Source organism: Scyliorhinus canicula, chromosome 14 (assembly GCF_902713615.1).
Source record: "Scyliorhinus canicula chromosome 14, sScyCan1.1, whole genome shotgun sequence".
NCBI lineage: Eukaryota > Metazoa > Chordata > Chondrichthyes > Carcharhiniformes > Scyliorhinidae > Scyliorhinus > Scyliorhinus canicula.
Genome location: NC_052159.1, coordinates 42,214,062 through 42,230,521, shown reverse-complemented (window position 1 = coordinate 42,230,521; position 16,460 = coordinate 42,214,062). Strand labels below are relative to the sequence as shown.

Sequence of the window (16,460 nt, the reverse complement as noted above, 5' to 3'; positions counted from 1 at the left end):
TCCTGCCCCTCAGTAGTTTCTCCCAACAGCTTCCCCACCATTGACGTCAGGCTCACCGGCCTTTAATTACCTGGATTATCCCTACTTCCCTTCTTAAACAAAGGGACAACATTGGCTATCCTCCAGTCCTCTGGAACCTCGCCTGTGGTCAAAGATGATGCAAAGATATCTGTTAAGGTCCCAGCTATTTCCCCTCTTGCTCCCACAGTAACCTGGGATGTATCCCATCCAGCCAGGGGACTTGTCTACCTTAATGCATTTTAAGATATCCAACACTTCCTCCTTCATTATGCTGACATGTCCTAGAGTATTCACACACCCATCCCTCAGCTCAACATTCATCATGTCCCCCTCCATGGTGAATACTGAAGCAAAGTACTCCTTAAGGATCTCACCCATGTCCTCTGACTCCACGCATAACTTTCCTCCTTTGTCCTTGAGTGGACCTACTCTTTCCCTAGCTACCCTCTTGCTCCTTATATAGGTATAAAAGGCCTTGGGATTTTCCTTGACCCTGCTTGCCAATGACATTTCATGGCCTCTTTTAGCCCTCCTAACTTCCCGTTTGAGTTTGTTCATACGTTCCCTATACTCTTCAAAAGCTTTGTCTGTTTTAGTTGTCTAGACCTTGAGTACGCTCCCTTTTTGTTTTTGACTAGTCTCACAATTTCCCCTGTCATCCATGGTTCCCTAATCCTGCCATTGCTTGTTGAAACATTATCAGAGATTAGGCTCTAAATTAAAAAGCAGAACCTTGAGGGTAATAATTTGGATTTTTGCACAATCCATGTGAAAACTGACATAGGAACAGAAGGATCAAGAGAATTCACACAAGGCTGAAGGGCTGGTGTAGGAAGAGGGATTCCGTTTCATGGAACACTGACACCAGTTCTAGGACAGGAAGGGGCTGTATGATGGTATTGCTCCACCTTAACTGGGATGGCATCCATGTCACAGCAGAAAAGGGTAAATAGGGAGGCGGCAAACATTTTAAACTAATATGGTGGGGTAGGGGAATCAACAAGAAACATGAGCAGCTTAAATGTATAAAAACAGGACAGGAGAACATAGGAAAAATAAAGGAAGGGAGGACATTAATGGCAAGGTAAAAAGAACAGGAGTCTTAAAAAGTTGGTTAAACATACAGTTGGAAGACATCCTATTAAAAGTGAGTTAAAATGTCTGTACTGCCATGCAGAGTGGGAGCTGGAGGTAATCATGCATTTGGAGGATCCAGATATAGCAGGGATTACCGTGACATGGCTACAAAAAATCAGGACTGTGAATTGAATATTGCAGAGTATAATTTTTTTAGAAAAGAAAGAAAGGGAAGTGGATTTGCAGTGTTTAATTGAGATAATATAATGTGAGTAGAAGATGTAAACAGCAAAAGACTGCATGATGAGTGATAAAGAGATCAGGGAAGAAGTCAAAAAAGCAAGTCGGAAGGCAATAAGGAATTATGAAACTAAACTATCAAGGAGCAATAAATAGTAAAATATTTTACAGGAACATAAATAAAACAAGGAAGGCTATGATAGAAACATAACCATAAAGGTATAGGCAGGATAAATCCATGGGTAACGATAAAGAGAAGGTAGAAATATTACAACATTATCTCCCTGGTGTTGACCAGGGAGATAGAACAGGAAAACATGACATTGACCGATGAGATGAGTAATGAGATAAGTGCATTTAAAATTAAAGGGGGAGGTTTTGAATAAGCTTCAGAAACTCAAATGAAAGTCAAATCCACATGTTTTAAAAGTATCTAGGGAAGAGGTTGTCCAGGCATTGCTTCATATATTTAATAATTCATTAGCAAAGGATGCAGTGCCAAAGAACTTCAAATAGAAACTGTAATTCTCGTATTTAAAAAGGTGAGCAGTATATGTCCAGGTAATTATAGACCTGTCTGCTTAATATCTGTGACAGGGAAAATAATGGAATCCTTATTCAAGGAGAGAATCAAAGAACGTAGGGAAATGAGAAATGTTAATAAATGGTCAGCATGGATTTCAAAAGGATAAATCTTGCTTAACCAATCTTATTGAATTTCTTTTGAAGACAGCAATAGAGAGAATAAAAAGTGATAATGTAGTGGATGCAGTTTATCAAAAATTTCAAAAAGTCCTTAATAAGGTGCCCCATAATAGACTAATGAATAAAGTCAGAGCATGTGGGGTCACTGGACAAGTGGCAGAATGGATTGCTGGTTATCTTCAAGGCAGAAAGCAGAGAGTGGGAGTAAATGGTAGTTATTCAGAGTAGCAGAAGGTGGGAAGCGATGTTTCACAAGGATCAGTGCTGGGATCACTGCTGTTCATAACTTAGATTAACCATTTAGAATCCAAAACACTTTCTAAATTGGAAGGTGACACCAAATTGAGAGCGGGTGAAATGGTCAACACAAAGGAGGACTGAAACAAATTACAGGTGGACATTAATAAACTTGCAGAATGGGCGAGTAATTGGCGAATTAAGTTCACCACATAAATGTACGGTAGTACTTTCGTTAGGTGGAATGGGGAAGTCACTTCTTAGAAGGTGCAAGTCTTGGTGGGGTAGAGGAACAAAGGACTCTCAATACATTGGTCATTAAATGTTGTGCCACAGGCTAGTAAGGCCATAAAAAAACAAGAACCACGTTTATTTCTCAAGGGATAGATTTGAAAAGTAGGAAATTGGAACTTTAGTTAGACCATGATTACAGATTAAGTGTAATTCTGGTTGCCATATTATAAAAAGGTTATAGAGGCACTGGAGAAGGCACAGAAGATTTACATGGGTTATATCAGAAATTTGTGGGCATACACATCAGTAAAGGGTTGAAGGGCTGGATCTTTTCTCGCCTGCAAAAAATGGCTGACGGGTGACCTATTAATTAAAGATTTTGATAAGTAAATTCAGAGAGAATGTTTCTTGTGTGTAAAAGCATATCTAGAGGCTATTAATCTAAGATGATCACCAAGGAATTCAGAACTTTCTTCACCCAAAGCGTGGTGAGAATGTAGAACTTGCTTTCACAGGAGTACTTGAAATGAATAGAATAATTGATGCATTCAAGGGGAAACTAGACATGGATATGAGAGAGAGAAGGGAATGGAAAGTTACAATGGTAGATTTAGATAGGAGGAGACTTGAGTGAGACACAAACACCAGCATGGAATGGTTCAGTCAAATGGCTTGTTTCTGTGCCCTAACTATTTAATTATTGTCACAAACAAAGTATCTTAAAGACATTTGTTTAGAAATGTGGTGATTTGGAGAGTTAAAATATCAGTGTTTTTGGAAACAAAGTCCAGCACTAAGTCGAAAAGCTGTCAAATCTAATATTTATTCATTAGGTTACACACACTCACAAAAATACGTGGGCCTAATGTTATGCATTAAACAAAAACTGACTAATAATTCCCAGAAAGCTGCTGGTTTCTTCCTCTTTGGATAGTCTAAATTTCAACTGTGCAGCATGCTAGAGGGCCTGTCATAAGGTCCTGTTTAATTAAATAATAACAACAATAATATGTATCTATATAGTGCTTTGAACCATTGGAAAATGTCCCAAGGTATTTGGCAGGAGCATAATTCGATACAAGTTGACAGTGAACCAAAGAGACAGATTGGGACAGGAGATTTAAAAAGTTGGTCAGAGAGAAGTTTTTAAGGAGCATCTTAAAACGGGGGAGATTTAGGGAGGAAATTTTAGAGTTTGAGGCATAAACAGCTGGTCGTATTGCTGCTAGTAGTGGATGTTGCATAAGAATCAATAGTTGGAGAACAGAGATTGGAGGAGCAAGATTTTTAAGACCAACAGATTCTGTTGGAATGGTTCTTTAAAAGTTAACAGCCAAGTGTTTCATGGATTCATTAATTCCTAATGTAATTTTTCTTTTTATACCTCTTGACAGCTAACTTCATCTAGTGTTGAAAGTAAGCCACAGATACTTTCAGCAGCTGGATCCAGACCTTCATTGTGTAGTACAAAAATTACATCTGATGATTTTCTCACAAATTTGAAGAAGAAAAAGCTTAGTTTTTTGACTCGGATTCCTTCTCCTGTTCCATTGACTCCCCTTTGCAATTCAGTTTCACCAACTGTACAGAAAGGGTTTAGACCACCCAGGAGATGTGTCACACCACAAAGCTGTGAAAAAGTAATTCAAACTGGAAGCAATAAACCTACCCAGGCGCCTTCTTTGAAGAGAACTGAAATTTCCAAAATAGCTGAAGATAATTGGGTTACAGATGAGGAACTTGCGATGATAAACACTCAGGCACTTCGTGAAGGTTGGGCAAATGGGCACAATGAAAGTGGGAAAGGAAAGGTTACAAAGGAACAAATGATCACTTCTAAGGACATTACCTTACTATCTGAACATATTAAAAATCATCCTGAAGTTGATTTAGGGTCTCAAATTTCCAAAATAGGTGAGGACAACTGGGTTACAGATGAGGAACTTGCAATGATAAACACACAGGCACTTTTTGAACGCTGTGCTAATGAGAACATTGACAAGGACAAAGGAAAGGTTCAAAAATCACTCATTACCAATACTACCGACCTTGTCTTCCTGCCACAAAATGCTAGTTATCTTGATAGTGAACTTGGGAGAAAAGTTTCCAAAATTGCTGAAGATAATTGGGTTGCAGATGAAGAGCTTGCAATGATAAACACTCAGGTGCTTTGTGAAGGTTGGGTAAATGGGAGCAGTGAAAATGTCAGGGTTGAAAAGGCACAAGTTGTCAGTTCTAATGACACTACCTCATTGCAACAAAATGTTAAAATGTACCTTGACTGCAAACTTGAAACAGTCGTTACTTCACCAGATAAAAGCCCACCTGTTGTACCACAGTCCAAACGAAGACGGAAAAATGAAACTAGTGTGGTAAATTCAAGTGAAGAAACTTGCCTGTCTGAAAGAACTGTCACTGCACAAAACATTGATGGTGACAAAGCTGATGTACAGGATGAAAATAATTTAGATAGCAAGCAAATTTTGTTTCGTAAACTATCGAAGAATAGAAAATGAGGTTATTGCCTTTTTCACTGTATTTGAATATAAACTGGATCCATATATTGTTGGTGACCCCAACCAGTATCTGAAAACATTTGTAAATGCAATTATACCGGTTTTGAATAAACTATTTTCTTTTTATGTCCTGTGTTTCAGAATATGCTGATTATTTAAAATATTTTTATTCAAACCAGAGCACACATAAACATGAACACAATCATTCAAAAACATAACACAATCCCCACAGTTTGACATTTTTTTTCTCCCCTTATCAATCCCCTCTCTACCTCTCCCCCCCCCCCCCCCCCCCAAAAAACACCTGCTGGCAACAAACAAGTCCTCAAACAGGGACAAGAACAACCTCCATCTCACCCAGAATCACCTTCTCCAAGCCTCTGAGGGTGAAATTAATCTTTTCTAACATATGGAATTCTGCTGCATCCCCAAACCACTCCAGTAGAATTTGCTGCCAGGCAATCAAGAGTGGCGAAAGCCACTATATCAGCCCCCTTCCCCTCCAATAGCTCTTGACACCCCGAAGATCACCACCAGAGGACCAGGCAACATCTCCATCCCAACAATTTTTGATAATGCTTCAAATATTGAGCCCCAGAACCACACCAATCTTGGACATGACCAAACCATGTGGACTTGATTTGCTGCCTCTCCATATCTCTCACGCTTCTCTACCTCTGAGAAGAACCCACTCATCCGTGTCACGTGAACCCTACGCACCACTTTGACTGTACCAACTCATCTCAGTACAGGAGGATGTTGCATTAACCGGTGCATAATTTCACTCCACACCACCCATCTGAAATCCATGCCCAGCTCCTTCCACTTTACCTCAATTTCCCTGTGCCCACCAGTCATCCGTAAATATCCATGATCATCCCATTTCCCCCAATTCATCTGGTGGTAACAACCTGTCCAACAAAGTGTGCCCCGGCCTCAGAGGAAATGAGGGCACCTCGTTCTGCACATAATCCTGTAACTATACATCTGAATTCCCCACGCCCAGCATCTCAACCAAACATCTACCTCACTCATTCTCCCCCTCCTTATGCCACTGCCTATATGTCACATCCATCCCTGCCAGGAAGAACCGACTGCTGGATCTTCTTTACGTTTGCTGCCCAGTAGTAGTTACAACAAATTCGGGAGGGTTAGACCCTTCCGCCTCCTCTGTAAAAGCACCTTCCAAATCTGCGGCATGTTGCCAGCCCGTACAAAAGCTTAACCTGTCCACCTTACAAAAGAACACCTTTGGCATGAATATCGGGAGGGACTGAAACATACAAATCTCGGCAGGATGTTCATCTGCACCTGCCCAGTTAACTAAAGCGGGAGTGTATTTCCCCCTAACCCCTTCAGATCCCTTGTCATCCCGTCCACCATGGCACCCAGTTTCCACTCATACATTGTTGCCCAATCATGAGCCACCTGAATACCCAAATACCGTAACGTACTGGCCAGCTTAAATGGCAGGGCGCTCAAATCTGCCCCTCACCCCAGGGCTTCACCGGGCACACTTCATTTTTGACCATATGTGCCAAACTGCTCCAATATGCCCATTATCCTATCCATACATTCCAACAGATTGGAAATATACAGCAACAAGTCATCTGCTCCCTGCCTCCCCTTACAATATTCAAGCACTTCCCTGATGTCCAGAGTCACGGGTTGGATATCCAGTGCGAACAGAAGTGGTGATAACGGGCACCCCTACATCGTACCCCTGTGTAACTGGAATCGTGAACTGATCGAATTTGTCCTAATGCTAGATATGAAATGAAAATCGCTTATTGTCACGAGTAGACTTCAAATGAAGTGTGAAAAGCCCCTAGTCGCCACATTCCGGCGCCTGTTCGGGGAGGCTGTTACAGGAGCCTGTGGGGGCAATATATAACAACCGCACCCTTGCGATAAATGTGAGCCCAAACCCGAACCTTCCCAGAAATTCGAAACAAATACCTCCACTCTACCCTCCCCTCTCAAACACCTTCTCTGCATCCATAGCCACAATAACCTCTGGCACCCTGTCTTAGACGGCATCATAACCACATTCAATAAACATCTAATATTACTTGACTGCTGCCTTCCCTTCACTAAACTCGTCTGATCCTCTGACACCACCTCTGGCACACACTTCTCCAACCACCTTGCCAGTACCTAAGCTAGTAGCTTCACACCTGAGTTTAATAGGGAGATTGGCTTATATGACCCACGCTCCATCAGGTCCTTGGGGATTAGCAAAATTGATGCCTAAGCCAAGGTGGCCAGCAGTTACCCCCATGCCAGAGAGTCGGATAACATCTACAGCCAATTCTGCCACAAACCATTGAGGAAAATCAACTGGAAAACTATCTACTCCCAGCTTCTTTCCTTTCTGCATCAACCCAATTGCCTCCATAACCTCCGGTAACCTGAGCAGAGCCTCCAACACCTCCTTATCCCTGTCACCCTCCGGAATACCAATCCATCCAGAAACCACCCCATCTCAGCCCCCTCGTCCCGAGGCTTACACCTAGACAACCCTCTATTAAGTCTTGAATACCTTATTCATTCTTTCCAGAGTTGTCACCAACTCACCCCACACTTCCATCTCTCACATACCATCTTTGATTTTGATTTGATTTATTATTGTCACATGTATTTGTATACAGTGAAAAGTATTGTTTCTTGCATGCTATACAAACAATGCATACCGTACATAGGGAAGGAAGGAGAGACTGCAGAATATAATGTTACAGTTACAGCAGGGTGTAGAGAAAAGATCAACTTAATACGAGGTAGGTCCATTCAAAAGTCTGATGGCAGCAGGGAAGAAGCTGTTCTTGAGTCGGTTGGTATGTGACCTCAAACATTGGTATTTTTTTTCCTGATGGACAAAGGTGGAAGAGAGCATGTTGGGGGTGCGTGCCGTCCTTAATTATGCTGGCTGCTTTTCCAAGGCAGTGGGGAATTGTAGACGGAGTATCCCCTGCACTGCCGCTTGTTGCCTCAGTTGATGTGCCAACAGGCGGCTGGCCTTCTCCCCATGCTCATACAGAACCCCTTGCTCAGCCATAACCTGCTCCCTGTCGTTCACTGCAGGTAATGACCATCTCCAACAAGAGACAATCTAACCATTGCTCCTTGACAGTTAATAGCATTACCATCTCTGAATTCTCCACTATTGACATCCTGGGGGATTACCATTGACCAGAATCTGAACTGGACTAACCCCATCAAACTGGCTACAAAAACAGGTCAGAGGCGAGGAATCCTGCGGTGAGTAAATCACCCCCTGACCCCTCAAAACCTGTCCAGAATCTACAAAGCACAGATCAGGAGTGATGGAATATTTGCCCCTTGCCTGGATGAATGCCGCTCTAACTCTTTCACCCTCGGCTGCCCAAATCTCCATGGATCCACAGCCCCCCCCCCCCCCCCCCCCCCCCCCATCTGCTCCATGAACCCTTTTAGTTCCTTTGCTATTGTTGGCAACTTGCCAGTTTTTGAGCTTGACCGGTCTAAAGCAGGGTCAATAACTGTGTTGAAGTCCCCTCCCATGACCAACTTATGCAAATCCAGGTCAGGTATCTTCCCCAGCATCCTCTCCATAAACTCCACATAGTCCCAATTTGGCACATACATATTTACCAGTATCAACTGCACCCCCTCCAATTTCTCACTGACCGTAATGTACCAGCGTCCCGCATCCAAAACTATTCTTCCCGCCTCAAATACCACCCGCTTGTTTTTTCAAAAATATTTTTATTCTCCATTTTCACATTTTCCTTCAGAATTTATATCCCCCCAACAAGCAGTAAACGGTAACAAATACAAAGTCAATACCCTTAACATCAACAACGATCCCATCCTCCCACCACCCCAACCAACGGCCCACCTGTCAATATATGCATCAAATAAAACTAACCCTCTCACGGTGGAAAGAAACAAAGGAGAAAAAGAAAAAGGAGTCCGGAATCGCCCATGGTCACCATTAACCTATAGAGTCCCCTCCCCCCAACACTCAATGCCATCCAGCCTTCAAAAGAGTACCGTAAATGGCACCCAAGAGTTCTAAACCCCCACCCCAACTCTTCCCCTCCACTTCCTCTTGTAAAACTCCTCCCCCCAACCTCAGTTCCTTCGCCCCAACTTTCCACCCCGGCTAGACTCATTGGACCATGTTCTGCCAGGCTCCGATGGCCGCAGCCCCTCACCCCCGTTCACTGGCCGGTTTAAGCCGGCCAGCATAGAGGCCCCCGCCTGGGTCTCTCCCCCTTGCCCGGCCACAGGAAAACCCAGAAGTCCCCTTTAGCACACAAACCCTGCATACACACCCACATCCGAAAGAACCCTCATTACGACTGAAAGTCCCATTTCTTTCCTTGTCCAAATATACACAACGTTGGCTCCTGTAGCCCATACACCATCACGCAGTGAAACAAAAAAGAAAAAATACAGCCATGAGGCTACATTGGTACATGAGCATTTCTCAATTCTGCCACAGTCCTTCTGCCTTCGCAAACTCCTCCGCTGCTTCCGCCTTCCCAAAATAAAAGTCTTTGAACTTGTAGGTCACCCTCAGCTTCGCTGGATATACAATGCCACACTGCACCTTGCTAATGTACAGTGCTCTCTTCACCTGGTTGAAGGCAGCCTGCCTCCTCGCCAGCTCCACCGTAAAGTCCTGGTATATGCGTACACCAGCTCCAGCCCACTGCACCACCCGCTTCTGCTTAGCCCAGCACAGGACCTTCTCCTTTACACTGTACCTACGGACGCACAGAGTCACTACTCTTGGCGCTCACTCACCTTTGGTACAGGCCTCCACGACCGATGAGCCCGATTCAGTTCATATCAGGAGGGATCCTACCCCTCCCCCCAATAGCTTCGCCTACATCGTGGCAAAATACTCAGTCGGCCTCGGGCCTTCCACTCCTTCGGGCAGCCCCACAATCCTCAGATTCTGTCGCCTGGATCTGTTTTCCAAGTCATCCATTTTGGCTCACAGACCCTTGTTGATCTCTATCACCTTCCGCATCTCCTTCCCCATCGAGGTAAATTGATCACTGTGCTGCAATAATGTGTCTTCCACTTTCTCCATTTTCTTTACCGACCCCGCAGTGACCTTTCCACTCCCCGACGGACTTTCAGCTGTTTTCACAGCTGTTTTTTACTGATCCTCGATATTGTCCTTCCTCCTAACTTTTACTGCCTTCGCTGCCCCTGGGACCGGGCGTTAACCCCCGTCAATGCCATTCCCGAACGGGTGCCCTCCTACGCGCGGCTGCCTCCCGCCCGTCGTCACCGGAAGTCCCCTACCACCCGTTTGTTGATCAGGACCCCTCTAGTCTTCGAGTCCAGACCCGAGTGAAAAACCTGTCCGACCCAACCTTTCCTTAATCTAATCTGATTAGCTACTCTAAGGTGCATCTCCTGCAGCATTACCACGTCTGCCTTCAGTCCTCTCAAATGTGCAAACACACGTGCCCTCTTGACTGGCCCATTTAGCCCTCGTACATTCCAGGTGATCAGCCTAGTTGGGGGGCTCATTGCCCCCCCCCCCCCCCCCCCACCTCACCGATCAGCCAATGCCTTTGTTGGGCCAATCTCCAGCCCACGCCCCACGCTTCCAACCCCTACAACCCTACCTTACACACTTACCCTGGCTTGTTAAAAACCTTTAAAGCTGGCTTGACCTTTAAGATAGAGCGGTAAAAACGCGTGTGTGTTCGCACCCCCCCCCCCCCTCTCTCTCTCTCCCCCCCACCCCCCCTCCCGGATACAGCGGCGCTCAATTGGAGGCCTCAGGAGTGCACTGCATTGCACAGTGCTCACCCGGCCTGAGGTCGAAGATTGGCCAAGGCAGGATGAAAAAAATTTTATGTTAAGAAAGTACGAACTGAGTGGTAATTTGAGTCTGGAACTCTGTGGAAACTCAAGGGCCAATATCTCTCTACGATCTACTTCTTTGCTGAATCTTGACTCCTTATTTCAAGGGATGTCATATTAAGTTAGTCAAAATGTGGTTTTCTGACAAACAAGGAATAGATTTGAAAGGTCATCGATCTGAAATGTTAACTCTGGGATGGCACGCGGCACAGTGGTTAGCACTGCTGCTCACGGCACTGAGGACCCAGGTTCGATCCCGGCCCAGAGTCACTGTGTGGAGTTTGCACATTCTCCCCCTGTCTGCATGGGTTTCACTCCCAGAACCCAAAAATGTGCAGGTTAGGTGGATTGGCCACACTAAATTGCCCCTTAATTGGAAAAAAAAGTAATTGGATACTCTAAATTAAAAAGAAATGAAATGTTAATTCTGGCCCAAAATGTCCAATTTCCGGATCATTCTCCCAAGACATACTTGGGGCTCCTCGGATGTCCTGAACCTGGAGCCCTGTGAAACTCTTGAGTTACAGTCCGAGACTTTGAAATTTTCAACTCACTTACCAGAGAAGGCATCCTGGGTGGCACAGTGGTTACCACTGTTGCTTCACAGTTCCAAGGTCCCAGGTTCAATTCGGCCTCAGGTTACTGTCTATGCGGAGTCTGCACGTTCTCCCTGTGTCTGTGTGGATTTTCTCTGGGTGCTTCGGTTTCCTCCCACAGTCCAAAGATGCTTAAAGAGTCAGTTCACGTGGCGGCAGAGTCATTAGCACTGCTGCCTCACAGCTCCAAGGTCCCAGGTTCAATTCCGGCCTCGGGTTACTGTCTGTGTGGAGTCTGCACGTTCTTCATGTGTCTGCGTGGATTTCCTCTGGGTGCTCCGGTTTCGTCCCACAGTTCAAAGATGTGCAGATTAGGTAGATTGGCTATGCTAAATTAGTGTCCAAAAAGGTTAGGTTGGGTTACGGGGATAGGGTGGAGGTGTGTGCTTGGGTGGGGTGTTCTTTCCAAGGACCGGTGGAGACTTGTTGGGCTGAATGGCCTCCTACTGCAATGTAAATTCTATGAAATTCTTGGAGAGGTTAGATGGATCAAAACTAGTTCTAACTCTTGATCCACTCTACCCGCTCACACACCCATCTGCCACTCTTCTCCCACTCCTTCTCTCTGTAGCTCAAGTGGCTGTGGGACCTTTAAACTCTCTCATTACTGGTAAAAGGGAGCAAGGCCTGGCTTCCCTGAATGATGCTGCACTACAACAGAGGGCTCCCAGTCTTTTTTCAGGCAATTTCTGAAGAGGCCTGGTTCAGAAGTCTGGCTGAGAAACCCAGAGCTCCAGTGAAAGGTATGAAATAGGAGCAGAATGGTAATCTGAGGGTGATGGCCTCTCCTTGGAAGACTCAGCCCTGTGGTCCTCTGCACAGATGCTGCCTGACCTGCTGAGTACAGAATTATAGAATCTCTACAGTGCAGAAGGAGGCCATTTGGCCCATTGAATCTGCACCGGCCCTTGCTCCGTTAAAGCCGTGTTTTGCAAACATTTTTTCCGGGGACCCATTTTTACCAACTGGCCAACCTTCGCGACCCACGTCGGCCGACCTTCGTGACCCAACATTTTCTCTTTCCTTATTTGCTGCTGACAAAATGGAGGAATCACAATCGCGGCCAAAGCACATGATGGCGATGTTCGAGGGCCGTGACCTGCTCTCTGCCTCCCTCAGACAGGAAGATTACATAGAATATTTTTCTTTAATCTTCTGTGTCTCGTATTGCATAAATTTGCAGCCTTCAGCCACAGCAGCCGGCTTTTATATTCAATTTGTATTTATTTTTTGTAAATTGTAACAATGTTGTTGCACGGCATATTTAATCAAAGAGACCAAAGCCCATGACAGGAACTGACAGGAACCGCGGGAGCGGTTGGGGAGTAGTTTAAACTAATGTGGCAGGGAGATGGGAACCGATGTAGTAAAACAGGGACAAAAACAAAAGGCAGTAAGGAGGAAAGTGTAAGGCAGCGAAGCCAGAGTCAAAAATCAAAAAGGGTGACAGTACAAGGTACAGTGAATGAGGGGAGCTTAGTGAATTGACCCAGTAATACCAAAAGGAATTATACGGGAAATAAAAACATAAATAACAAGTGACATGGCAGGTTGTCACATGAAGATATGGGTTCAACGACCAGGAAAATTAGGAGAAAAGTTAAGAGGAAAAATAACTTTGGAGAGGTTACTGATCAAGGTGTTAAGATTCAAAACAGAGGTATAAAAGCCAACATACGTACTTTACCTAAACGCTCGTAGTATTCGGAATAAGGTAAATGAGTTGATGGCGCAAATCATCGCGAATAACTATGATTTAGTGGCCATTACTGAAACATGGTTAAAGGATGGTCACGACTGGGAGTTAAATATCCAAGGGTATCAAACTATTCGGAAGGACAGAGTGGATGGTGAGGGAGGTGGTGTAGCTCTGTTATTTAAGGATGACTTCCGGGCAATAGTAAGGGATGACATCGGTGCTATGGAGGATTAGGTTGAATCCATTTGGGTGGAAATCAGGAATAGTAAGTCACTGATAGGAGTAGTCTATAGGCCACCAAATAGTAACATTATGGTGGGGCAGGCAATAAACAAAGAAATAACTGATGCATATAGAAATGGTACAGCAGTTATCATGGGAGATTTGAATCTACATGTCAACTGGTTTAACTAGGTCGGTCATGGCAGCCTTGAGGAGGTGTTTATAGAATGTATCCTCGAACAGTATGTAATGGAACCTATGAAGGAACAAGCGGTCCTAAATCTGGTCCTGTGTAATGAGACAGGAATGATTCATGATCTCATAGTTAGGGATCCTCTCGGAAGGAGCGATCACAATATGGTAGAATTTAAAATACAGATGGAGGATGAGAAGGTAAAATCAAACACTAGTGTTTTGCGCTTAAACAAAGGAGATTACAATGGGATGAGAAAAGAGCTAGCTAAGGTAGACTGGGAGCAAAGACTTTATGTGAAACAATTGAGGAACAGTGGCGAACCTTCCAAGTGATTTTTCACAGTGCTCAGCAAAGATTTATACCAACAAAAAGGAAGGATGGTAGAAAGAGGGAAAATCGACCGTGGATATCTAAGGAAATAAGGGAGAGTGTCAAATTGAAGGAAAAAGCACACGAAGTGGCAAAGATTAGTGGGAGACTAGAGGACTGGGAAATCTTTAGGGGGCAACAGAAAGCTACTAAAAAAGCTATAAAGAAGAGTAAGATAGATTATGAGAGTAAACTTGCTCATAATATAAAACAGATAGTAAAAGTTTCTACAAATATATAAAACAAAAAAGAGAGGCTAAGGTAAATATTGGTCCTTTAGAGGATGAGAAGGGAGATTTAATAATGGGAGATGAGGAAATGGCTGAGGAACAGAACAGATTTTTTGGGTCGGTCTTCACAGTGGAAGACACAAACAGCATGCCAGTGACTGATGGAAATGAGGCTCTGACAGGTGAGGACATTGAGATGACTGTTATCACTGAGGAGGTAGTGATAGGCAAGCTAATGGGGCTAAAGGTAGACAAGTCTCCTGGCCCTGATGGAATGCATCCCAGAGTGCTAAAAGAGATGGCTAGGGAAACTGTAAATGCACTAGTGATAATTTATCAAAATTCACTGGACTCTGGGGTGGTCCTGATGGATTGGAAATTAATAAATGTGACACCACTGTTTAAAAAAGGAGATAGGCAGAAAGCGGGTAATTATAGGCCAGTTAGCTTAACTTCGGTTGTAGGGAAGATGTTGGAATCTATCATCAAGGAAGAAATAGCGAGGCATCTGGATGGAAATTGTCCCATTGGGAAGATGCAGCATGGGTTCATAAAGGGCAGCTCATGCCTAACTAATTTAGTGGAATTTTTTGAGGACATTACCAATGCAGTAGATAACGGGGTGCCAATGGATGTGGTACATCTGGACTTCCAGAAAGCTTTTGACAAGGTGCCACACAAAAGGTTGCTGCATAAGATAAAGATGCATGGCATTAAAGGTAAAGTTGTAGCATGGATAGAGGATTGGTTAATTAATAGAAAGTAAAGAGTGGGGATTAATGGGTGTTTCTCTGGTTGGCAATCAGTAGCTAGTGGTGTCCCTCAGGGTACAGTGTTGGGCCCACAATTGTTCACAATTTACATAGGTGATTTGGAGTTGGGGACCAATTGCAATGTGTCCAAGATTGCAGGTGACACTAAGATGAGTGGTAAAGCAAAAAGTGCAGAGGATACTGGCAGTCTGCAGAGGGATTTGGATAGGTTAAGTGAATGGGCTAGGATTTGGCAGATGGAATACAATGTTGACAAATGTGAGGTTATCCATTTTGGTAGGAATAAAAGCAAAAGAGATTATTATTTAAATGATAAAATATTAAAACATGCTGCTGTGCAGAGAGACCTGGGTGTGCTAGTGCATGAGTCGCAAAACGTTGGTTTACAGGTGCAACAGGTGATTAAGAAGGCAAATGGAATTTTGTCCTTCATTGCTAGAGGGATGGAGTTTAAGACTAGGGAGGTTATGCTGCAATTATATAAGGTGTTAGTGAGACCACACCTGGAGTATTGTGTTCAGGTTTGGTCTCCTTCCCAGAGAAAGGACGTACTGGCGCTGGAGGGTGTGCAGAGGAGATTCACTAGGTTAATCCCAGAGCTGAAGGGGTTGGATTACGAGGAGAGGTCGAGTAGACTGGGACTGTACTCATTGGAATTTAGAAGGATGCGGGGGGGGGGGGGGGGGGGGGGGATCTTATAGAAACATATAAAATTATGAAGGGAATAGTTAGGATAGATGCGGGCAGGTTGTTTCCACTGGCGGGTGAAAGCAGAACTAGGGGGCATCGCCTCAAAATAAGGGGAAGTAGATTTAGGACTGAGTTTAGGAGGAACTTCTTCACCCAAAGGGTTGTAAAACTATGGAATTCCTTGCCCAGTGAAGCAGTTGAGGCTCCTTCATTAAATGTTTTCAAGATAAAGATAGATAGTTTTTTGAAGAATAAAGGGATTAAAGGTTATGGTGTTCAGGCTGGAAAGTGGAGCTGAGTCCACAAAAGATCAGCCATGATCTCATTGAATGGCGGAGCAGGCTCGAGGGGCCAGATGGCCTACTCCTGCTCCTAGTTCTTATGACATCGGCAGACTCTTCAGATTCTTCCTGTTCCTTCTCTTCTTTTTTCTTTTTAATCTTCTGCATCTCCGGTTGCATAACATAGAACATAGAACAGTACAGCACAGAACAGGCCCTTCGGCCCTCAATGTTGTGCCGAGCCATGATCACCCTACTCAAACCCACGTATCCACCCTATACCGTAACCCAACAACCCCCCCCCCCCCTTAACCTTACTTTTATTAGGACACTACGGGCAATTTAGCATGGCCAATCCACCTAACCCGCACATCTTTGGACTGTGGGAGGAAACCGGAGCACCCGGAGGAAACCCACGCACACAGGGGGAGGACGTGCAGACTCCACACAGACAGTGACCCAGCCGGGAATCAAACCTGGGACCCTGGAGCTGTGAAGCATTT

At 44.4% G+C, this 16,460-nt stretch overlaps 1 protein-coding gene across 5 annotated transcripts in view; it reads left to right on the top strand.

Annotated features, from left to right (window-relative positions):
• The window catches only part of brca2 (BRCA2 DNA repair associated), a 131,382-nt gene extending 126,226 nt beyond the window's left edge, over nt 1-5,156 (top strand). For all 5 annotated transcript variants that reach the window (XM_038818061.1, XM_038818059.1, XM_038818060.1 and 2 more), the window contains one exon: nt 3,909-5,156. In XM_038818061.1, coding sequence (XP_038673989.1) covers nt 3,909-5,030 — 1,122 coding nt within the window. In that variant the 3' untranslated portion in view covers nt 5,031-5,156. The remainder of the gene's footprint in view (nt 1-3,908) is intronic.
• Nucleotides 5,157-16,460: the final 11,304 nt, after the last annotated feature.